Source organism: Helianthus annuus, chromosome 8 (assembly GCF_002127325.2).
Source record: "Helianthus annuus cultivar XRQ/B chromosome 8, HanXRQr2.0-SUNRISE, whole genome shotgun sequence".
NCBI classification, from domain to species: domain Eukaryota; kingdom Viridiplantae; phylum Streptophyta; class Magnoliopsida; order Asterales; family Asteraceae; genus Helianthus; species Helianthus annuus.
In genome coordinates this window covers 85,428,264-85,453,308 of record NC_035440.2, presented here as the reverse complement: position 1 = coordinate 85,453,308, position 25,045 = coordinate 85,428,264, and the positions used below count along the sequence as shown (strand labels likewise).

The 25,045-nt window shown below is 39.3% G+C and overlaps 3 protein-coding genes across 3 annotated transcripts; all 3 read right to left on the bottom strand.

Annotated features, from left to right (window-relative positions):
• Positions 1-874: 874 nt before the first annotated feature.
• LOC110870283 lies at positions 875-2,328 on the bottom strand. Its single transcript, XM_022119471.1, has 4 exons — positions 2,119-2,328; positions 1,930-2,021; positions 1,509-1,820; positions 875-1,376 (listed from the first exon to the last, which is right to left on the bottom strand). Exons 1-4 carry the CDS (start codon positions 2,326-2,328, stop codon positions 875-877), a joined length of 1,116 nt encoding a protein of 371 aa, XP_021975163.1.
• A 3,844-nt stretch (positions 2,329-6,172) lies between these two features.
• Positions 6,173-7,212, bottom strand: LOC110870282 (bromodomain-containing protein 4-like). Its single transcript, XM_022119470.1, has 2 exons — positions 7,005-7,212; positions 6,173-6,897 (listed from the first exon to the last, which is right to left on the bottom strand). The coding sequence occupies exons 1-2, from the start codon at positions 7,210-7,212 to the stop codon at positions 6,173-6,175; spliced, it is 933 nt and encodes a 310-aa protein (XP_021975162.1).
• Positions 7,213-13,372: 6,160 nt separating this feature from the next.
• On the bottom strand, positions 13,373-15,572 carry LOC110870281. The gene is made up of 6 exons (XM_022119469.1): positions 15,332-15,572; positions 15,055-15,286; positions 14,694-14,940; positions 14,046-14,270; positions 13,641-13,993; positions 13,373-13,433 (listed from the first exon to the last, which is right to left on the bottom strand). The coding sequence occupies exons 1-6, from the start codon at positions 15,570-15,572 to the stop codon at positions 13,373-13,375; spliced, it is 1,359 nt and encodes a 452-aa protein (XP_021975161.1).
• Positions 15,573-25,045: the final 9,473 nt, after the last annotated feature.

Below are 25,045 nucleotides of genomic sequence, written 5' to 3'. Positions count from 1 at the left end.
GGCTAAACCTAGAGGGTGGCTCATCAATTTAGGGGGAGTATATTGACTTTAGTTTAATTAAAGGGTCAGGGATGAAAATGGCAAAATCAAAAGATAAATGTAACTTGACAAAAACACATCTAATTAATTGAACAAAGTTGAGGGTCGGATGGAAATGACAAAAATAGGAACCTCATGGACACAAATGAAAAAAAAAAAAAAACTGTTTGGACTAAAGTGACATTTTTGACTAAACCACATAGACTAGAATGGCAATTTAATCGATATCTTAACTATCCTGATTAAATGCTAATTGGATGGTTTATTATCTTTACCTGGTTATAAGTTATAAGCTTAAAAGCTCATTGTAACTCTTAGTTTTACCGGTTAACTGCAAGTTATCATTAGTTAGATGATTGGACTAGACGCAAACCAAAAAATTGAACATCGAGTTAAAAGACAACTTGATGAGGAGCTTATCCAAAAGTTGGCGAACTCTTACTTGGAAGAGTTGGACAAGGGAAAACAAATGCCCAATTACACCATAAGGCAGAAAAACCCATTTGCCTCATAAACCTCTAAAAGAAAGCTCCAATTAACATTGTCGTACGTCTTCTCGAAATCAATTTTAAAAATAAACGCTTTCCTACCCGCTTTTTTAAGCCACGACCACACCTCGCTCAAAATCAAAGGGCTGTCCAAAATGCATCTATCTCTAATGAAAGCAGACTGGGACTCCGAGACAATACCCTCGATAACGCCCTTTAACCAATTGGCTAAAATCTTAGAAATAACTTTACTAACCAGCCCAATTAAGTTAATCGGCCTATAGTCTTTTAAACCGATCGGGTCGACAATTTTAGGAACAAGAGAGATATAAGAAGAGCTGCAACACCTATTCGTAAAAGGAAGCCATAATATCTCTAAAGTCATCTTCAAAATATTTCCAAAAGTGCTTCAGGAATTTAAAGTTAAAACCATCCGGACCAGGAGCTTTATCCGACCCGCACTCAAAAACCGCGTTCTTAATCTCTTTACCAGTGAAACAACCCGAAATACCTGTAGCTTCCACTTCCGAAAGCCGCTTAGTGTTGTGCCAAACCAGACCAGGTCTGTTACCCACAAACTCCGTAAAGTGGTTCCTGAAAAACCCCAAAATCTCTTTCTTAACCAACTTTGGTTTCGAAACCCACGAACCACCTATCATGAGCCCTGGAATACCATTTTTCCTTTTCCTATTATTACAAAGTCTGTGGAAGAACATAGAGTTTTCATCACCATCTAACGCCCACTTACATCGAGACTTTTGCTTTAAATCCAAAAGCGCCCACCGCTCCCGTTCCCGAATATTATTAACACATTCCTCCTTAATCCATAATTCCTCTTCGCTTAAATCCCTGTCCTCACACAAAATGTCCAAAGCTTCCAATTATTCCTTATCTCTTTCCATATCTTCTTTCTCTTTTTTCAATGATTCTTTTCTCCGGTCTTTAATCCTATCTCTGATGAATCTCAGCTTCAAAGACAACCTAACGTCGGGACGGGCATCAGGATTATCAAAAGTATTGACCGCGTTTTCCACCACCTCTTCTAGATCATCCCTCTCGAGCCAAGAGTTAAAGAACTTGAATGGTTTAACTCCAAAATTTCCGCTGCTGGTCACCAGAATAACCGGACTATGATCCGAATGTAATCTCGGGATAGCTCTCAAACATGCATCAGGCCATTTGTCGAAGAAATTTTTGCAAACCAACATCCTATCGATCTTGCTAAGTTTGTTTGAATTAGGGGCCAGGAAAGTAAAACTCCTACCTTTCATGTCGTATTCAATAAGATCGTTCCTGTCAATAAAATCATTAAAATCTCTGGCACACACACTATTAAAGCTAGAATTTTTTCTTTCCGCCTGGCTTCTAACCGCGTTAAAATCTCCCAACAAAACCCACATACCGTTCCCCGAGCTGACCACACCCGATAAAGCATCCCATAAACCTTTTTTCTGACACCCGCTGAGGGTCGTAAACGTTGATTATGTTGATAAACTGATTGGAACCCACCAAATAACTACAAAAAATGGAGGAAATATCTATCCTTCGAAACCCCCTAGACCCGAAAAAAATTGGGATCCCAAATGCTAACCAAACCCCCCGATCTACCCGTCGCTCCCACAAAATCAATCTCAAAACAGTTATTGCCCCATAATTTGGAAGCCGCATCAGAGCTAAATTCCCCAATTTGAATTTCTTGCATAGCAAGAAAGCTAATCTTATGTTCTAATTTTAAACCTTTGATCCAAGCCGATTTAAAATCAGACCCCAAATCACAAATATTAATCGAAAGGAAATTCATGACGTACCCAACTGGATGCCTTCTTCCTTGATTATCTTCTTCACCAAGTGTTGATGGTTATCTAACTCAGCTCCAATTTCTTTTCCCAGATTAGCCGTGCAATCCGCTTCACGAAGAACCCAATCCTCAAAAGGTTGAACCTCTTCTCCCCTGGCATCCGCTTAAGTCTCGATCTCTTCTTGCAACGATTCATTGGCTGAGAAAACCCCCCTTATTCGGAGAAGACCCCATATCGGCATCTGCCCTAACGTTAAGGTCTAAAGAGAAGGCCTCATCTTCCGAACTGATCATATTGTCTTTCTTCGTTGACTGTTGACCAGCATTACCTAAGATATCGAATGAATCCAATGGGTCCTCAATCATCCTCCTCTTTTTGCTACTAGGCTTCCTGGATTTACTAACAAAAACGTGTGAATGGGCCTTAGGCATCCTCCTGGACAATCTATTTTTAGCCTGGACATTAGGCCCACCTTCCATATAACCTCCATTCTCAAAGCTGTTAATATTAAAAATATTTTGAAACTCACCCTCTAAATTTTTGAAACTCCCCCCATTTACCTTGGAAACTTGCACCTGCTCATTAATTCCCACATCCACCCCCATGCACGTTTCCGCCTCTACAACTTCCACATCTGTGTGGCCGGCGACGACCTTCGGACTTCCAACTCCCGACGAGAACTCCGGCGACCGACAAACAGGAGCAGGAGAATCCGACAAGTCCTTCCCCAGCTTCGTAACCTCCTCTTCAGTCCTCTCACCACTATCTACCAATCCTTCACCCTCCATAATACAATCCGGGATCTAGTCCCCTTGTTCTTCTGAGACCCAAACTTTAAACTTCCTATCGTTCCATTTCAGCGTAACATAATTGTTGATTCTTTCTCCATCCCCGACTAAGACACCAACTAAATCAGAGGTGGGATCATTAACCTCGCTCGACATCGAAGACGCATGTACCACCTTCCCGAATAATCTGCCAACAGTATCAAAAATCTCGATGTCTACCAGGTGAAGAGGAACACTGATGCGTGTGTAGCATTATATGTTTTTATTGATATTTTAAGCCCTTTTTAACATATTAGTCAAGTTTTAAATTTATAAAACACGATATTCTACTAACACTAAACACACATATGGGCAAGTGCACCCATTGTGAGCGTAGTATAGTGTTGGTAAGATACCGAGGTCGTCCAAGGACACAAGAGCTTTTAGTACCGGTTTATCCTCAACGTCTAATCAACTCAAAAGTTTTAGAAAAGGTTTTTAACATGAAAAATAAAAACTAAAAATGCTGAAAAATAAAAATAAAATAAAAACAGATAGACAAGATGAATCACTTGGATCCGACTCCCCTTTAAAGTAACCACTGATGATTTCCGCAATTTTGCACTTTTTAAGAGATTATCTTAGTTATAGTAGTAGGCCCCTCTTTTGAAGGTGACGTTACCCTCAACCCAGTGGTTTGAGTCAGCAAGGATACAATCCTAAAGGGTCGGGATATTGAAAGATAATTAATTAAGTTATTAATGCGTAATGTGGTAGGCCCCTCTTTTTGTAGGATCGTTTTGAAGATCAAATGAGTAAATCAGAGACAATACACAACTGTTTGAAAGGCGGAATCAAACAAACAGCCTAGAATCAGTGAAAGAAGGTGTAGAAAACAGAGTATATACTTAAAACAAGCTTCTCATTGATATATGACGTGAAAACACGGTGAAAATCCGACGCACTTCGTTACACTTCAGGTAGTTCCGTACCAAATGAGAAACTAGACACACCTATTTATAGGCATGTAATTCCGCATGGAATTACATGTTCCAGTTTAACGGAAATTACCGTAGGTAATTTCGTGCGGAATTACATTTCATCCTTTCATGCGAAATTACAATAAACAACCCTAAACTTTACATATTTGACATATTTGACATATTTGACCCCTATACATCATGACCTAGACTTTAGACGTAGGCTATAGACATTATGCACTAACAAACTCCCCCTTGGATATTGCCGGAGTCTTCAGTCTGGTCTTCAACACTTTCTTTACAACGACTTGAACTTCTCTTCCCTCGGCTTAGGCTTTTTCTTCAGCAGCTTCCTAAGCTTCTCGTTCTCGTCAACCCTTTTCTTTTCTTCAGCAGCCATTCTTTGATTAACTGTATGCCTTAGCATGTTATCTTTGTCTTCACGAGCTTTTCTTCACTTCTCAGCTTTTCGAGCCTCTTCTTTCTCAATCTCTCGCCACTTTGATGACCATTTGCTTTCAGGATCGATACCTTTTTGGAAACAGATGGATACAACCTTCTGAAATTGCATAGCCTGGTCTTTATCTTCAGCTTTAAACCCTATTTTGTTCACAAACAAGCATTCAATGTCTTTGGCCGAGCAGTTAACCAGCCACAGAGGATCATACACATGAATGTATCTGACTTCAGCTTCAACTCTGTAAGTAAATACAGCTTCAGTCATCAAACAGCTATATACCCAGTACAAGAACCCCTGATGAAAATCTTGCTCCATTTTTGGTACTGGAATGTTCTTGATCACTCTAGGTTTCTTCACATGCAAGATTGTTTCTTCAACTCCAGTCACTGGATCTACCCTCTTCACTTTCTTCGGGTAGTGAGGCTTCCAGTGTTTGAATCCTCGGAAGGCTTCAAATTTCTTTAAACCCCAGACAGGTACATCATACTTTCTCACCGGATAATCCAAAGTTCTCACTTTCGATAACTCTTCCACATCCTACCATGGAAGTGACATGATATCCTGAATGTACTCAAAGTATTGAACACCAAACTCTCGCCTGATAGCATACACATTCACTTGAGGCAAGAATCCCCAACTGATGATATCCCCGAGTGACACATCCCTGTCTCTTTTGTAATACTTCAATGGCCTTTTAAACTTTCGCTCATTACTCTTTCTGAACCATTTCTTTCTTTGTTCCTTATGTGCATCTTTTGTTGTACCATCAAAGTTCTTGTCTTTCAAACATTCAACAACTTTCCTTCTCAACTCATCTGCATTCTCTTGACTAAAAAATTCAACAAGAGTTGGAAAGTTTGAAGTGTCTTCAGTCACACTTTCTTCATCAGTACAATCCTCAACCTCAACCCTATCATAGACGTCTGCCTCTTCAACATACTTGTACTCACAGTCAGGTTGTTGGTTGATATCGAATGCATTCAATTCTTCTTCAAAGTTAAACTTAAAATCAGGATCATCAATTTTTGTCAACTCGATAATCTCAGCCATTGTATATGTATGCCTGATCTCACCTTCCTCTACTTCAGGCTTTAGACGCAAAATTAACTTCTCAACTTTATCAACACTTTGATCATCCACTTGCTCCCCCTCACCTGAAACATCCTCAGCCTCTTCATTCGCATCACCGTGAAGAAAATCATCAACATTTTGTTCATTTGATGCTTCAGTAACTTTAAAACCAGTACCACCCTGATCATTGTCATCATCATCATCATCATTACTGTGACTACTTGCAGAGAATACATCATCTGCATCATCAACCTTTTCTTCATCATCATCCTCATCAACATCTTCCTCGTCATTAATCACGTCATCTATCAACACGTCTTCCTCAAAAATAGCGGACACTGCTGATATAGGACGAGGATTTTGGATATGAGACTCAGAAACACCAGATGGAACTATTGATCTTTCAACAACTTCACTAACACCTTCAACACCCTTGCCTTTATTCTTCATCTGAGCATCAATTTCAGCTTGACGTTTAGCTCTAACCTCTTCAACTTCAATTTCTTCTAATCTTTGCTTTACAGACTTTCCAAGCATATTTTCTAGCACTTTATTCATCATATAAATCTCATGTTCTTTCATAGCTTTTGCAGCTTCCAATTCTTTGTTTTTTTAACTCAAAGTACTTATTTTTCTCATATCGGTGTGCTTTCTTTTCTTCTAATTCTGCAACTTTGACTTTCAAAATATCAATCTCTGTCTGATCAGCTTCAATTTTCTTTAATAATGAAGTATTTTCAGCTTCCACAGACTTTACACGCTTCTCTAACTTCCTTTCTCTATCCCACAACTTCTTATTCTCAACCAATACCTCTTCCATTTTCTTCTCTAATCTCTTCACTTGTTCATCATTGGCAAACCCAAAATCTCCAATTTCTTCAAGAGTTATACCCTCTGGAACAGTTGGAAATGTTTTGTAACCAGAAGAACCAGGTGTAATTTGGACATGTGGTTGTGTGGACGGAGGTGTTTGAAAAAATTGTTGAGATGTAACAACAGGTTGTTGTTCGTGTGGAGGTGTAGCAACATGAATATGTGGTGGCGAAAGATGTGGTGGTGATAGATGTGGTGGTGATTGGATTGGTGATGGTTGTCTTGGTGGTGTTTGATGAAGTGGTGAATGAATTGGTGATAGTTGATGTTGTGGTTCTGGTGGTGGTGTTGGTGGTTTACTTGGTTTTTGAAATGGTTTCTTCTTTAACAAAATTTTCAAACCCTTTGCTCTTAGAGTAGCAACTCTCTTTCTAGCAGATTGCTTCTTCCTCCCATCAGATGATGGAGGTGTTTGAGATTCTATCACATGTTCAGGAGAAGGATTATACAACTCATCATCTTTATCTTCTTTCCTCTTTCTCTTAAGCTGTTTTATTTTTCAATCTCAGCTTTAATTCTCCTCGCACGTTCTGTTTCATCAATATCTTCATCAGACGAACTTGATGAGCTTTTATCACCATCATCACCTTCTTCATTACCAGCTGCAAGTTCTTTATTGATAGCTTTTAACAACTTTGCAGACTCAGGAGTCAAACTAACTTGATCTCCTTCAACATTACCTTCTGCTCCAGTTTCAGCTTCAGCTTCATCTTCTTCCGGTTCATCAACAAGCATGGTTTCAACCTTTTTCTTTTGACGCTTTCGTTTAGGTTGAGAAGATGAGCCTTCTTCCTCTTGAACTTTCGGAGTTGCTTTTTCTGCTTCTCTTCTTTTTCTCTTCTTTTAAGAACCACTCGTTGCGAGATTCTTTGAAATCTTCAAGAACTTTCAGCTCATCAGCATAACTCTTTTCTTTCATTTCTTCTTCATTCCTCCAGTTCTGATGATTGATTGGATCTGGACCTTGATACTTCTTGTCTTTGATGAAGCCAAAGAATTCAACTTTTGACGATGGCTCTAGATGGTTTGGATGATATCTAAGCAACTGCTTCAAAGACTCATTATCCATACGAAATAATACCAACAGATCATTGTTTTCATTTCGCTCCAAATCAGGATACACAGGATCTATCATCATCTGAATAAAACGTGGATACACCCAAGTCTTGCTCTTTGAAGTGATATTTTCCACCATGTAATGAAATACAATCTTCAAAAAGTTATACTTCTTGTTAAGCACGAGAGCTGTCACCATATTCATTTGATAATCTCTCATCACATCGTAACCTCCCTTCCTGTGACTGAGAGCAATCAGCACTGAATGAATAAGAAACTTGTAAAGCTTTGGAAAACACGCTTTCAAATAGTTCGCCTTGTTTAGTGGACCATTGTAGCCTAACCGCAACATGCATCCCTTTACCATCCTCTCCGGAAACTTTGTAGGAGAGTCTTCATCATCAGGAAAGTTTATCACCTCTCTAACAAGCTGCTCTGTGATAATTATCGGTTTGTCTTGGCCATTTACGCTCACAATCGAATTTATTGTCTTGTTTGCCTCATCATATGTTGCATTCTCCCAAAAACGTTTAATGTGAGATCTAAATACCAAGTGTTGATTTGTTAAAGTTTTCTGAATCAGCATTCTTTCCATAAACTCAAGAATTCCTGTGAATCCAACCATCTTTGAAATCTCTTGATCATAAACACAACAAGTGTTGTGCAGTGGATCAAATAGCACATTCGAAGCCTGAAAAATAACAACATACAATCAATTCCAGCACTTTGAAAATTTTACAAACCAAGACATATTCAAACGAAATTACACTCCAAACGAAAATACATTTTGAAGCGAAATCATGGTTTGAAACGAAATTAAACTTTATGCTGAATGACTGTTTCAAACGAAATCATATCTTCAAACAGAATACCATTTACAAACGAAATTACAGTTCAAACTGAATGGCATTTTGATGCGAAATTATCTTTTGACACGAAATCACCAATTGAAACGGAATACTTATTTCGTTTGAAATCCACTTCTAATTTCGTTTGAAACTGACAATACCTACAACAAAAATTTCATGAACTTATGATCAAATTGATGATCTAGGTGTGTTCCTTAACCAATTCCGACCACACTGGTATGTTTTAATCACATTTTAGACCATCAAATAATCCTAGATCTAAGTCTGAAATCCCAGATCCACCGACTTCAAACGAAATCAGATTATTCACATCAAATTGGAACCCTAACTAAGATCTATATCAAATTCCGAGTTCAAGGGTATGTTAATCGGTCACTTTTACATCCAAACAAGCCCTAGATCTAAGTTTTCTATCACGTTCATCGCTGTTCAAATGAAATCAGTCCAGATCTAATCCAAAACACCAAGATTTCTTACCTTTCTCATGATCTAAGATGTGTAAACCAAACTTAGATCAAATAACAGACCACAATCGGGCAGTATGACGGCTTAGAATCGAAGGTTTTATGATTTCGTGTGAAATCACCTTTGACAAGAGTTTGGTGCGGAATTAGAAGACAGATGCTTTCAAACGAAATCAAGGCCCCGTTTATAGGCGTGGTAATTTCGTTTGAAATAGGCACTCAAATGTTTCAAGCGAAATCACCCCTCAAACGAAATTACTTTCTCAAACGGAATTATGTTTTTCAAGCGAAATTATCTTTTCAAACTGTAACACATTTCAAGCGAAATTATGATTTCAAGCGAAATTATTTTCAAAATTTTTCAATTTTTTACCTTTTTGAGATTTTATTGACACACCCAGTTAACCAAGTCCAAGCTAATGACCTTGGTCAACTGTTTAGCCCGCCAAGTCCAAGTTAATGACCTTGGCTGACCAGTTTATGAAGATGCTGATTTTCTGAAACAATTTTAAGTTCAATTTAATGAACTTTTGAACTTTCAAGCAATTACCAATCACTTTTTCAAACTTCTGCTTACCCAACCCTCATGATCCAGACATGTTCAGCACATAAGACTTTGATCATCTGATCCCCAACGTCCGTTGTTGAAACTAAGATGAAATGAAAATATTTTTGGTTTTTATAAAATGCTACACAAACAGACAATCTTTTTGGGTTTTTGATAAGTAAAGAAACTGTACACACAATATTTTTGTGAGCGTGTTAGGGGATCATATCAGCTTCCGACAAGACACAAATACTGTTAAGCTTAGATTTCATTTTCAGCATTAAACAATTTGCTTTGATTATCGATATACTGATCCTCTTAAATTTTCACACAATTTTCAATCTATTCGGGATACGGATTAAGTGTTTTAAGGTCTTGACTTTTACGCGTGTACCACCTCAGAATATACTTTCGTATCCAAATCACTATATTCAGTCTTACAGGTGAATGTACACTAATGATATCTGTAATGGGGTGAATGCGAGACCGTGAGAGCTCAGGCTAGAACTTCCGTTCGTACAGAGAGATGACGGCTCGACTTTCGGTGGGTTCCCTTTAGGGAATCTTTTTTACAACAGCACATGATTAACATTTTGCAATGTTTCATCATTTTTTATGCTGATGGGAGGCTTTACGAATAAAGCTGTACAAAGTATTATACGATGACTTGGCTATTGCTTCCGCAAAATCAGAAGTCCTGGTATAATACCCTAGATATCATTACGTACAAAGACCTAGTATGTCAGAAATAGGACCTTTCAAACGAGATTTCAGGGGTTACCTATATATCCTGGAGATGTTCCCCACGTAAAAGTAAGTTATTATTTTTGTTTATATCCCAAACAAATCTACTAAATGTGTAAAAACCTATCGACACATCATTTGCAAGACTGTTTAACACATTTTTTCAATACAATTCGTTAGCGTGCTGTATCTATGTAGCTATGTACTATCATTTCCCCTTTTTACACAAACTCTTTTTCAGTTTTTCAATGTTTTTGGATTTTGTCAGATTTTCTAATGTTTTTGGATTTTGAAATTTTATCATGTTTTTGTATTTTTCTGCAAACTTTCTCCCCCTAAAAATAAAGACATATTTTTGTGTTTTTTTATCGAAAGCAGAAAATAAACTGTACAAAAACTTGACAACATGACGCGGATCACATCAGATCGCCGCCCTCCTCGGCTTCACATTCAACAACCCTCCCAGAAAGCAAATTTTTCATCCCATTTAATTTCAAAAGATAGTTAAATCTCTTTTTGTCAAACGGTTTGGTGTAAAAATCAGCCCTCTGTTCATGGGTGTGTATATGTTCTATCCGAATCAATTTCTTCTCGTGACAATCACGGATGAAATGATGTTGGATTTCAATATGCTTTGTTTTAGAATGGTGAACCGGGTTTTTCGTTATATATATCGCTGCTTCATTGTCCACAAAAATAGGCGTGTCCAAGAACTGCAAACCAAAGTCTCGCATCTGCTGCTGGATCCAAAGGATCTGAGAGCAACAGCTCGAGGCCGAAACGTATTCAGCCTCACACGTAGAGAGAGCTACTGAGGTTTGTTTCTTGCACTTCCAAGTGACTAGACGAGTTCCGAAGAACTGACAGCCTGCAGTGGTGGACTTAGCATTTTGCTTGCATCTACCAAAATCCGAATCAGCATAACCTGTGAGTGAGAAGTCACCCGATTTGGGATACCACAAGCCGGTGCTTGGGCAGCCTTTCAAATACCGGAAGATGCATTTCACGATTGTCAGGTGTGACTGCTTTGGGCTTGACTGATAACGGGCGTATAAACACGTCAGATACATGATGTCTGGGCGGGAAGTAGTAAGATACATCAAGGATCCAATTATTGACCGGTAATAAGTCTCTTCCACTTTTTCTCCACTCTCATCTGGACAGATTCTGTGATTCTGAGCTAGGGGGTTGATGCTGGACTAGATTGAGCCATGTTGAACTTTTCCAGAACATCGTTCACGTATTTAGTTTGATGAATGAAGATTCCTTCGGGCATTTGCTCCACCTGCAGCCCTCGGAAGAACTTCATCTCCCCCATCAAACTCATCTCGAAATTTTTCTTCATAACTTTCTCAAAATCTTTACATAAATCGTCATTTGTCGAACCAAAAATGATGTCATCGACGTAGATCTGCACGATTAAAAGATGCCCTGCAACCTCTTTGGTAAACAACGTACTATCAATTTTCCCTCTGATGAACCCGTTGTCCAGCAGGTATTGGGAAAGCGTCTCGTACCAGGCTCTCGGGGCCTGGTGTAAACCGTAAAGCGCTTTATCTAGAAGACAGACTTTGTTTTTGTGTACTGGATCTATGAACCCCGGCGGTTGTCCAACGTACACTTCTTCCTTGATCTTGCCATATAGGGATGCAGACTTGACATCTAGTTGGTATACTTTGAATCCTTTCCAGGACGCGAATGCCAGGAAGATTCTTATCGCCTCGAGTCTAGCAACCGGTGCATATACTTCCGTGAAATCAATGCCTTCCTGCTGACTGAAACCCTGTACAACCAATCGTGCTTTATTCCTAACGATCACTCCTCTATCATCCCTCTTACATTTAAAAACCCACTTTGTCTTAATCAACTTTTGATTCTCAGGGAGATCTACCAATTTCCATACTCCCAGTTTCTTAAACTGCTGCAGCTCTTCCTGCATAGCATTCACCCAGCTTTCTTCCGTTAAGGCTTCCTTATACGTTCGAGGTTCGACCTGCGAGATGAAACACTTTAGTGAAAAATCAACTTGCAAAGGAGCGACAAATGTATAAAAACAAGTAAGTTCTCTGTTGATCTGATCCCTCGTCTTTACTCCGCTCTGAAGATCACCGATTATCTGCTCTGAAGGATGATAAGACAATGTTCTTGGCATTGCAGTGTCAGGCACATTAACTTCCGATTGCAAGTTCGTGATGTCTTGATCACCGGTGTGATCCACAGCTTCTGTCGTTGCAACATCTGGTTCCTCGTCAAAAGTCGGACCGGATTCCGATTCTGAGTGGTCAGAATTATCAAATGTTGGAGCTGGTTCTTCTGGGTCTTCGTGTGTCGTTCCACTTGGACCGGCCTCATGATCATTAGTACCCACGTCGGGTTGAGAAACTACCAACGGTCTTGGCACCTGATCTTGTGAACTAGATTGTTGTTGTTGGTATAACAGTATGAGTTCCTCGATACTTGGCTCAGTCGGAAGTTGGAAAGACTCCCAGAGTTTGTCATAATCGAACAGGAATCTTTGTCCGGAAAGTTACGGTGTAGCTGTATGCTTCTGACAATCTACATGCTGAACTTGAATTACCTTCCCCAGGCACGGAACGAACACCCTCTTCAGCGGGCTCGCGTAACCTACAAAGAAACCCTCGTTGGATTTAGCACCAAACTTGCCATCAGGATCTATAAAGGTACACGGAGATCCAAACGGTTCTAAAAACTTCAAATTCGGCTTATATCGATGAAGAAGTTCAAAACACGTTTTCTTGTATTTCTTCACTGTGAGGACTCGGTTTAGTGTGTAACACGCTGATGCAACCGCTCCACTCCAGAAAAATATTGGCAACTTGGAATCGACAAGCATTGTTCGAGCTGTTTCAATCAAGGTGCGATTCTTTCTTTCAGCTACACCGTTCTGCTGTGGAGTGTATGGTGCACTAAATTCATGAAGAATCCCTTTCTCGTTACAAAACTCGAGCATTCGATTATTCTTGAACTCCGTTCCATTATCGCTTCTTATTCTTCTGATCGGCAGCTTATACAGCGTTTCCATCTTCTTGAATAGGACCATCAGTGATTCAAATGTTTGATCTTTCCTCTCCAGACACATCACCTAGGAAAATCTAGTGAAGTCATCAGTGACTACCAGACAGTATAAGTCTCCACTAATACTTTTCACATTAACCGGCCCAAAGAGATCCATGTGGAGTCTCTCGAGCGGTACTCTAATTGAATTCAGCAACTTCTGCGGGTGTGTCTTCTTTGTCTGCTTTCCCTTCTTGCACTCTACACAATCATCATTCAAATGAAAAATTTTCAAATTTACTCCTTCAACCAGATCATTGTGTACAAGAAAGTTCATTTTCCTAACATGAATGCGGCCCATCTTTCGATGCCACATTTTTGTTTCCTTTTCTGTTGCCTTTGTTTTTGTCACAAAACATTGTTTTTTTATGATCAGTTGTTGTTGTGACGCTCATATCGAGTACATACAAGTCATTTTCTCGCGGAGCTCGCATCAACACCATGTTCTCAGGAATTTTAAAACCAGGTTTTATGATTAAGCATTCATTTTTAGTAAAGTGTACTGTAAAAGACTTGTCACAGATTTGTGAGATGCTCAACAAATTGTTTTCAAGTTCGATTATATAGTTCACTTTATCAAATGTTACTACTCCATTCGTCAGAGTTCCTTCACCAACTATCCTGCCACCCTGATTCCCAGCAAATCCCACATATCCTCCGTTGATAGATTTGACGTCATAAAGCAATGCTAGCATTCCTGTCATGTGCCTTGAAGTTCCGCTGTCCATGATCCATTTCGAGATTATTGACCTCGGAAGCCCCTGCACACATTCAAGAAATTCATTCAAACAATGAAGCCCATGATTTCTTTACAGTTGAAACACTACCAAACACAATATCACATGTCACATCAACTTTCGGAATGTTAAAAAAGACATTTGGAACATCAGTTTTGACTTTTGGTTTTAAATCTTCCTTCTTAATCGGTGGAAACTCTTCAAGCAGCTTATCAAGTTCAAATTCAAGTTTATCCACATCATTTTCAAAGACTTTTGGTTCAGTTTTCAAAACATTTTCCATCTTCTTAACCTCAATTGACTGTTTTGATTTTGCCACCCATGATTAGCTTTCAGAAATTTTCATCTTCTGGTAAATCTTAGAAGTCTTATGAGTCTTCGAAGATTCGCCAATCTCAAAGGTTGATGTCGGCTTTTCTTCGGACTTCAAAGATTCTCCTCTTTTCAAGATTCGAACGGGGGAAACCATGGGTTTTTTACCCTTAACATCAGTTTGAGTTTTATGTCTGGGTTTTTGCAAAACAAGTTTCTCAATTCTTTTCATGCACTGCTTGGCCATGTGACCAATTTCATTGCAGCGGTAACAAATTCTTTTGTCATACTCGACAAAAGTTGATTTGTAGGTCTCTTCTTTCAACTTCTTCGCTGCATTGAAATCATCAATGGCTTTTTGACTAAAAATATAATCCTTTTCAACATCAACACTCGGACCAGCAACAAAAACATCACTCATCTTTTCCTTTGGCTTGACATTCTTCTTAGCCATTTTCTTTTCAAATCCAACACCTTTGTTTTTGAAATTGTTTCCATTTCTCTTGTTATTACCACCATTGCCCACCCATTCTTTCTTTCCCGAGTTGTTTGGTTGTGATTTAACAAAAGACCTTTTAGGTTTTGAAAGAAACTCATTGTTGTTCACCTCAGAAATGTCAATCTCAACCAATTTAAACACCTTTTCAACATTTTCAATTCTTGCATTTTGAATTGGATACTCAAAATCAGAATAAAGTTTGTCAGTTCCGGTCATTGTGTAAACCACAATGATCGGATCATCATTCACGACTTTGTCTGATTTTGGTATAAACTTGTCTAAGAAGTTACCATCTTCTTCAGAATCAGAAATGGAGTTTTCAAAATGAGTTTTCATAGTCTCAAACTCCGAGTTATCACTTTCTTCATCTAACACTTGGTCAACAACGGTTTTGATCACCTGTGACTCATTATCAGTGTCGGACGGAGAAAATGTAACATCAATACTCTCAGGCAACTCATTCTCAATGGTTCTCAATTTGAGGTTCAATGCAGTTTCCACCCCATCTGGATATTTTTGAGTGTAATGATTCCACATTGGGGGTGGAACACTTTTGAAGACAGGTTTCAAATCAGATTGTTTTGGAACAATTTGATCAATCACGTATGACGAAGCCTCATAACTCATCAGTTTCTTGTCAGTTTTCTCAGTTTCGATTTTCATTAATTCAAGTTCTCTTTTTAAAGAAGCAATTGTGTCCACATGGATGTTAATTTCCATCTGTTTGTCCATGACAGTTGATTTTAGCAAATTCGTGGCTTTATCATTTTCAAGACTTTCTTTTTTAATCATTTGATAGATCTAGCCAACGTGTCATATGCTTCTTTTACTTCACTTAGATCATATTTGAGTTCATCAGTGTATTGTTTCAATTCCTAAAACTTTTTGTCTTTTTCAAGACATTCCATGCATGGTTTTAAACAATTTTTGCATGAAGTTTCAGAAATTGAATCAATCTTTTCAACAATCTTGTCCTCTTGATCAATTTTAACATCCTGTTTACCAACACCATCAGACTCTGACTCAGACACTCCTTCTGATTTGATCACCTCCCTTTCGGATTTCCCGTCAGACTCCTTTTTACCTGACTCTATTTTGACTGACACGTTTTCAACTGACTCAGTATCAACAGACTCCGGTTCTACAGATTCTGTGTCTACCTCTTTCAGTTTTCCCATCAAAGCTTTGTTAGCAATTTCCTTTAGTGTCTCTTCATTCATTTCTTTAGACACGTCATTTATCTCTTCAACAGGAGCTTTCTCAACATCGTACTGTGGGCAGAATCCAGTAGTTGGCTCATTGAAAAAACCTACAAAAGATTCAATCATATTAGGAGGCATTATTGATTTGAAAGAACTAGCAATAACCTCCTATTCAGATTGATAATAGTAGACTTCTGCAACAACTTCTTCAAGATTATCCAAACTCTCTTCAGACAAATCTTCACTGACTACCTCTGTTTCAACAACACACTCCGGTTCTTCCACAATTTCTGCCATCATTGCCATACCCTCCTTGCCAGGGATATACTTATTTCAACTAAAACCCTCAGCAACCTTTTCATCATCCTGATTCACTAGAAGAGCTTTTTCAGGCTTGTTTTCGATCTGAGGTCTTTGAGTGAATGATTGTTGACTTGGCTTGTGATAAATGGCTTGTCTGTGGTAATCGTTTGAGAACGGATTTTGATGGTTGTTGACCTCTCTATTCGGACACTCACGCTTGAAATGTCCTCTCTCTTTGCATTTAAAACACGTGACTTTAGATTTGTCAAACCCGAGCTTTTGATCCGGTCCTGAAAGACTGTTCCTTCCAGTTATTTCCATAAATCGTTGAGCTCTCCTCACCAAGCTCGCCATCCCCCACTTGATATCAATCAATTCCAGCTCTTCTGGATCTATTTGATCGCAATCCTCCTTTGTCATGTCTAGATTACCGATCCTTCCAGCTACTAAACTCTCATATGACTCAAGAACGGAAGCTAACAGTGAAATGTGTTGCTTTGCAGCAGCTTCTGTAAACTCTTGTCCATTTTTGATGTTTACAGCAATGTTACACTGTATCCCAGAAACATAACCCTGATTGTTTGAGCTTGAGGAGCTTTATGGAGTCACTTGTTCTGGAGCTTTGGGATTTGGCTCATAGCTTGCAAATGGTGAATGATTGTTGTGGCTTGATGTACTTTATGAAGCACCAGATGTTGAATCTGCACTGAAAGCAGTCTGGATCTTTGCGCTTAGATTGGTTGTTGCCGAAGAACTTCCTTTGTAGTACAAAGAAACGTCTTGTTGAACATTGGAAGCATTCATCTTTTTTATCTTCATCAGCTCAAGTTCATGTGCTTCGATCTTCTCAATGAATGAACTAAGGTTGAATCCAACATACTCTAGATTGTTTTTCAACACCAACAGATAAGTACCCCATTCATCGTATGGTAACGCATCTGCAAGTTTATCAACCCACTCTTCATCTTTCTTCTCAATCCCCAACCGCTTCATCTCAACAACTAGGTGACAATATCTCTCGATCAACGGTTTTGTTGTCTCTCCTTTCATTCCCGTGCAGATATCAAACTCTTTCTTCAGCAAAGCAGTCTTGCTTTTTATCATTGCCACACTTCCCTGAAACTTAACTTTCAAAGAATTCCAAACGGATTGTGAATTATCCTCGTGTTATAGTAACACTAAGATATCCTTTTTGATCGCCTGTTGAAGAATATTCATCATCTTCTTTTCTGCTTTGAAATCATCTTGTTCAGGTGGAGTCAAACTACCAATTGATTTCTCAAGTCCGGAACCATTCTTTGGAGGAACATATTTTGATTCGATTTTCTTCCAGCACTCGAAATGGTTTGCTTGAACCCATGTCTTAAACCTTCCAGACCAACCCGCATACTCGTCAATATTTATCAACTTAGGAGGTTTCTGCATCGTGCCGAGTTCATTCTCCATATTCACGTTTTGCACGATACTGGCTGGGTTTTGTGCTGCCGTCATTCCCCCACCGGCAAAGAAGTTATAAAATTCTTGATTGTCCATTTTATGAAATTAGTTTACGGAAAGACTTTTCAAGTTTTGAAAACAGTTCTTTTCAAGCGAAATTAGCTTCTACACGAAATTAGACTTTCGAACAAAATTACGAACAAGGTGGACTTTCAAACGAAATCAGATCTTCTCACACGAAATTAGTTTTTCAAACGAAATACCACTTTTATGCGAAATCACCTTTCACACGAAATTACCTTTTTCAAACGAAATTACACCTTCAAGCGAAATCAGGTGTCATTTCAAACGAAATTAGTAATTTGGTGCGAAATTAGCCAAATGAAATTACAGTTCGAACGAAATTAGTAATTTCGTATGAAATTACTTCAACTTTTCAAACAAAATCAGTAATTTCGTGTGAAATTACCTCAGATTTTTCAAACGAAATTAGGTGATCCTTCAAACGAAATTAACTGTTTGGCCCATTTTTGTCACTTTTACTTTGAATTTTGATCTGATTCTTTCAAGGGTTTGTTAAAACTGTATTTTACACACAATATCAAAAGTTCAGTCCATTTTGTCCGTGAATTTGTCCAGAAATATAAAAATGAGAATTCTAAGCACTGATTCAAGTGTGTTGACTCATCCTGTGCTCTGATACCACTTGTAGGATCGTTTTGACGATCAAATGAGTCAATCAGAGACAATACACAACTGTTTGAAAGGCGGAATCAAACAAACAACCTAGAATCAGTTAAAGAAGGTGTAGAAAACAGAGTATATACTTAAAACAAGCTTCTCATTGATATATGACGTGAAAACACGGTGGAAATCTGACAGCACTTCGTTACACTTCAGGTAATTCCGTACCAAATGAAACTAGACACACCTATTTATAGGCATCTAATTCTGCATGGAATTACATGTTCCAGTTCAAGAGAAATTACCCTAGGTAATTTCGTGCGGAATTACATTTCATCTTTTCATGCGAAATTACAATAAACAACCCTAAACTTTACATATTTGCCATATTTGACCCCTATACATCATGACCTAGACTTTAGATGTAGGCTATAGACATTATGCACTAACACTTTTGAAGGCGACGTTACCCTCGGCTAAGTGGTTTGAGTCAGCAGGGATACAATCCTAAGTAGCCGGGCTAATGTATTAATAGTAGTTTACATATGAGGGGATCAAGCCATTCGCACCCCCGCCATCCAATACCAGTGGTTATTGAAGGAGGTCTTAGTAAGCTTGACCCAGGTCCTTGCAGGATCTATACACTGAACAAGGCAAGAACCTTACCAAACCATTCCCTTAACCCCTGACCAGGTAGCCAACATATATCTATATAGACCGTAGAGATATGAATGGTGAAAATCCTTTATTTTATATAGACAGTAAAATAATGGCAAGACACCACAGACAAATGACAAGGAAGTTTCACCTTCAACATAAGAAACTAGTTATTAAAGTCATTAATACAAAACCAAATAAAAAGTGCGAAAAGATTAAAAATCAAAAGTATTACATTAAATGCTTGTCTTCACCAAGTGATGTAAGAGACTTAGGAAAACATGGCCTTTGATTGTCAAGAACTCTTACTATCAATCTTGGATCCCGAGACTACTACACACACTCTAAGGTGGATGATGGATGATGGTGGTGGATGTGGGTGTTGTAGTGGTGGTGGAGTGGTGGTGAAGTGGGAGAGAGGTGGTTTGCCAATGGGATGCCTTTGAAGTGAATCAAGCACCCCAATTTATAACCTGAACAGAAGCCCGGACACGGCCCCGTGTCCGCTGGACACGGCCCCGTGGCCATCCTCATTCTCTTTCTTCATTAATTGCAATTGTCTGTATTAGGCTCCACACACCCCCCCGTGTTGGCTGGGCACGACCCCAAGTGCAGAAGCGTATCTGTACTATCAAGATTTGCAAGATTCTGTGAATCTTAGCGTTGACCACGGCCCGTGTTGAGCTGGGCATGCCCCCGTGCTGGGAATAGAAGCTTCTAAAGCTTTGTCTTTTCTGCAGACATCTGACCACGCCCACGTGTCCGCTGGTACGGGGCCATGGTCAGCCTTCTGTTTCTTGTTTTTGCTTGGGAAGATACTGTCGAGGGGTCGGGCATGCCACGTTTATTCCTTTTCTTTGTATTTATGTTAGTTTTTGCTGCATATTTGTTCCTTTTGTTCATTTAAGCTCATTTGGTCCTGAAAATACAAAAGGAAGACAAAAGCACACTTTTTCCAACATTAGTACTAAAAAAGGGTTAGTTTTATGCCTCATTTGATATAATTTATATGTTGCATTTTACACACATCAAATACCCCCACACTTGAATCTTTGCTTGTCCTCAAGCAAAACTCTTTATTTTGTGGCTTACACACCCAAACGGAATGGGTAGAAGAGAAGTTTTGGGCTTGTCTTGAGTGTCGGGAGTCCATAATCTTTATTAGGTTTTATTTTTATGCTATTTACAACCCTATTCATTATGATTTATTTAGAACGTTTCATTTATTTGGGCATAACATGCCTTTCTAAATTCTATTTATATACAAGTTCACATACCTCACAGGAGATCACTCAACACTCGGCCGAAGATGTATTTTTGTGAAACACTCGAGACCGGCATGGAACTTACTTCTACCATATGCTTGCCAAGCAATCAATCCTCCTCCTTTTTAACTATAAACCTTTGTAAATATCAAGAGGACTTGGGAAAGGGTTAGGCTTGGGTTAAAGGTAGGTGGTTTTGGGTTAGTGGTTAGTAAAAATGGCTAAAAGTGTAAAAAGCGTCGATCGTCGTAAAACTTTTTGTTTTTGTGACTTTTATTCAAACTAAGCATTTTCAAACAAAGTTTCTTTGAGGAACTTGTTTTTTTATTGCTAGACTTCATTTTTTAATAAGGAGCGTCACAAGAAAACCGAGCTTTTTACTAAAATAAATGGTTTAAAAGAAAAAGGTTTTGGTGGGTAAATGGTGTTTGTTTTGTGGGTTTAGAAACGAAAAGGTTTAGGCTCAAAGGGGTTAACTAGGGGGATTTTTGGGTAGGTGATAAAAAAATGAAAAATAATGGTGTTGAAAGAAAAATGGGTTAGTCCTAATGCCTCCGTCATTTACTTACTTGGGTTCAAGTTGGTAAGGACCGGGAATGTATCGTCGTGGCAAGTTCTAGAGTCATAAGAACCAAGCGGCTATTCACACAAGAAATGAAAAATGAGCAATTAATTTAAAGATGTATGCTTGTATGCTCAATAAAGGCTCAAAACTCACTTTTTGTGGGAATGGGTTTATAATGTGATCAAGTATATATAATCAAATTTTAACTAGATTTGTCATGCCGTTTAATACTTTTCTTATGTTGGTACTTTTTATCATGACGCTATCGGTTGTAAATTTGTAAAAATATAACCTTTTCTAGAACTTGTTATTCCCAAATTAAACCAAGACAAGTAAAGAAAAAAAACGAAAAGTTTTTGAAAAAAATTTGGGGTGATTAGCAGTTACAATAGAGTTTTGTGTAAGGCTTGTTATTAGGACTTGCAAAATTCAAGGTTTAGCATTCCCCCCGCACTTAAATTACACATTGTCCTCAATGTGTCCCCAAAATAAGTTTTTTGGTTGATTGAATGTGTAAAAAGGTGTTAAAAACAAGGTTTTGGTGTTACTGGGCATCTGGACACGGCCTCGTGCTGGTTGAGCACGGCCCCGTGGTCAGACTGCCAGTAACGAAAACTTACAGAAGTTGGCCACGGGGGCGTGCCTGGTGAACACGGCCCGGTGGCGGGCAGATTTTAAACAAACAACAGGTTCACGGTGATGGACACGGGGCGTGCTGGTTGGGCACAGCCCCGTGGTGACAATCTGCAATATTTGAAAACAGTTTTTGGATTTCGGTTCTGGTTTCTGGGCTTATGTAGCACTAATACTTAGTGTTTCCAAGCCTCCTAGGTACCTGTTTTACTTAAAAATAACACACCACACAAATAACAAACATCCTGCCTTACCATAAGTTTACCATCCACAACACAAACTAAAAAAAGAAATTGTAGGAAAGTAAAAGTGTTAACAGAAAGTAAATTGTTCAACATTGGCACGCAGGCCAGATAATTGTTTTTGAGAGAAAGGGGTTAACCTGTTAAGAGCTTCAACCGTGTCACATCACCTCCAACGCCTCCATCTCAATCCATATCTTCATCCTCGTCATCCCCTCCTTGGTTCGCCATGTACTCCCGGATGATGCCGATATCATCTTGCATGTCGGAGATGTTCCTCTCCATTGCTCTGACCCGGGTGTACGTGTTGCTTGCCATATTAGAGGTGTTGCGGGTACACAAAAGGTTTTCCAGCAAGAGATCATGTAAGCTTTGAAAATTAGGAAAACCACCTCCTTGAGAGGATGATTGGCTCGGATCACCATGATACTGATACTGGTACTGGGGAGGAGGACGGATTTGTGGGGCGTGAAGGACGAGAGCCTCTTGTGGGTTCCACACATATCCCTGAACCATTTGAAATCGAACCGTCCCGTCAGTTGCTTCGTTAATGATTCCCATTGAGCGGCATATGACGAGGTCCACTTTACCCGACCATGGGCCCTTTTTGAAGGACCTTGGCATACTTTGCACAAAGTTTCTTGAAGAGGCAGTAGATCCACCCTCCAAAAAGGATAGGGGTCGGGGGATTGGCTAGCTGGTTCCGGTGCATGTTGCGGAGGAGCAGGCTCGAAAGTTGACGAAACGACCGGATTTCATCTCTAGCATCGTCGGTCTTTGCCATAGAATAGTATTCGTCCAAAAATGCTTGTTGCATTTGTTCCCAAGTTCGAATACTGTTGGCCGGAAGTGTGAGGAACCACTGTTTTGCCTTGTCTTTCAACGAAAATTGAAATAACCAAAGCTTAACTTCCTCTAGTGCGAAATTGTGCCCCCCAATAGTATCACAAATGGAAGAGAATTCCGTTAAATGTGTGTATGGTTCATCATTGGACCTCCCATTGAAGTGAGGAAGTATGTTGATGTAATGCCGTTTACAATCAAACATCCTCCTTTCGCATACTATCGGAGAATTATTCTCGGTCACTATCGATCGAAAACGGTCATTTACTCCCCGTGGAGGTTGTTGACGACGTTGTGGACCATTAACTTCTTGATCGACCGGTCTTCTATTATCCCGTCTTTCACCTCTTCGATCCTCCCTTCGATTATCCCTTGGGTTACCACCTCCCACGAAACGAGGAATCCGGTTAGGGTTTGCATTGTTGTTGTTGTTGTTATAAAACCCATCATTCTGGTTTCGTTGGTTGTTGTTTCGTGGTTGACGGTTGTTCCCATAACCATCATTTCTTCCACCCCCGTAACCGTATTCGTCGTCCCCAACGTAATTGGCATTTTGGTAACCAAATTCCTCATCGTCATACCTTCTAGCGTTGTAGACGTTTCCCCTATTCACGTAGCCCCAATCTTCGTCATCGTTAACCCGATCATCATAGTACCCCCATCGTCCGAATTTTCCGTATGAATGCTTACATGTTCCGGCGATTGATAACCGGGAACACTATATGGTTCATCATCGGGGATTGCATTCCTTAAATCGTCGATGTTGAAAAACGGGTCTTCATTTGCGGGATTGCCGCGATCCCGGTTACCTCTACGATCGGAGTTGACATTCCGATCGTCAAGGTTGATAGGTAACGATGCTTGTCGGTGAAGGGTTTGTTGTTGAGGTGTTCGTTGGGTGTTGTTGGTATTTTGGTTTCGGAAAGGTGGAGTGGGTGGTCTAGCGTTGGTGTTACCACCCGGTTGTTCTTGAGGTATAGGTTGGGTGTTTTGAGCGGGATAAAAGGTTCCTCGGGATTGGAATTGATTTGGATTGAGATTTTGGTTGAGATTGAAGTCTTGGTTGGAGCTGTGGTTTGCCATTGAATCGGTTTCAATGGTCGGTGTTTGATTGATTTGATTAGAAGCGAGAGTTGCTTCTAACCGGCTTGCTAGGTTCCTTCTTGCGAGTCTTTCGATTTCCGGTTCGTAGACTAAAGGTGAAGTCCTCCCGGAGTTCCGCGTATGCATGCACTACCTGTAACCTGCACAAGTAACACACCCCGCGTAACAAGGAAAAAGACAAATACAAAAAGAAAGCTAAAACAAATTAAACAGTTAATCACAAAAAAAAATTCAAACAATATCCAAACACAAAGCGCACGCAATCCCCGGCAGCAGCGCCAAAATTTGATCGGAGTGTCGCGCTCCGGTCAAAGATAATATTTATAAGCCCAAATTACCCTTAACAATGTGTTAGTGGTAGTAAGGGGTCGATCCACAATGAGTATGTGGTTTGTGTATGGATTTGACTGAATTATAAAGAATTGTCACAATTATGAAGCTTGCCAGATATTTTTGTATTTTTTTTGTTTAGTAGAAAGATGTGAATTTGGACTACTGAAATTGAATTACTTAATTAACAACTACTACTTAACGATTGCAAGAAATTTGGATACGAGAACAATAATAATAAAAAGGAATCATACCCGGTTTCGGTAATTGTTAACCTAGGATTTCTACAAGTTTTAGTTTCAACTCAAATGCATTTGATTAACGGATTTAGTGTACCGTGACTTAGGTGCTACTAACTATCAACGCCCCGAAGAACGGACAAAAAGACACTTTGTAATCAACACAAGTAAATCCTAACAATGATAATGCACAATTACATATCACCGTTTCGTGAAGTCATAACTTTTAACATCGCTCGACATTTCACGAATTCACAACAAATGTAACACTATTACCAAGAGTTTCAAAAATCAAATACAAATTATCACTAAGTTAAAACAAGAACAATTCGAAACCCTAAAATTAACAACTACCTACACCGGGGTGAAACCGAGATGATTAGCCGCTCATGGTTGATGCAACCTGATCACCGGAGGTTTGGAATGCGGATGGAGTCATCTTGAAGCTTGATTGGATGGTTGGTGAATGATGAAGGTTGGTGATGGATGGTGATGGTGGAAGGATTAGGGTTTGTGGAATGATTGAGTGTGTAGATGGTGATGATGATTCTTGATGATCTTCAATGATGATGATGATGATAGATGGAATTGGAGATGTAATGGTTGGTGAATTAGGCTCCAAGATGAAGTTTCAAACTCAATTCTCCGTGTAACCCCCGTATTCCATGCTAGAAAACCAATCAAATTCGAGATTAACCCCCAAAACTTCACAATACGCGTTGCTGATTTTGACAAGCCGTCGCCGACGGCCCTCAACTCGT

What these genes read in the sequence shown, in the direction of transcription:
- LOC110870283 (XM_022119471.1), bottom strand. Translation starts at nt 2,328, where the DNA reads ATGAATTTCCTTTCGATTAATATTTGTGATTTGGGGTCTGATTTTAAA. An exon ending in TGTGGTCAGCTCGGGGAACG is followed by an intron (nt 1,821 to 1,929) that starts GTATGTGGGTTT and finishes TTTTATTGACAG; the next exon opens with GAACGATCTTATTGAATACG. An exon ending in GATGCCCGTCCCGACGTTAG is followed by an intron (nt 1,377 to 1,508) that starts GTTGTCTTTGAA and finishes GTGTGAGGACAG; the next exon opens with GGATTTAAGCGAAGAGGAAT.
- LOC110870282 (XM_022119470.1), bottom strand. Translation starts at nt 7,212, where the DNA reads ATGCTTGTTGATGAACCGGAAGAAGATGAAGCTGAAGCTGAAACTGGA. An exon ending in AGATATTGATGAAACAGAAC is followed by an intron (nt 6,898 to 7,004) that starts GTGCGAGGAGAA and finishes AACATGTGATAG; the next exon opens with AATCTCAAACACCTCCATCA.
- LOC110870281 (XM_022119469.1), bottom strand. Translation starts at nt 15,572, where the DNA reads ATGATTAAAAAAGAAAGTCTTGAAAATGATAAAGCCACGAATTTGCTA. An exon ending in GATGGTAACTTCTTAGACAA is followed by an intron (nt 14,941 to 15,054) that starts GTTTATACCAAA and finishes TCAAAATGCAAG; the next exon opens with AATTGAAAATGTTGAAAAGG. An exon ending in TGTTTGGTAGTGTTTCAACT is followed by an intron (nt 13,994 to 14,045) that starts GTAAAGAAATCA and finishes GAATGTGTGCAG; the next exon opens with GGGCTTCCGAGGTCAATAAT.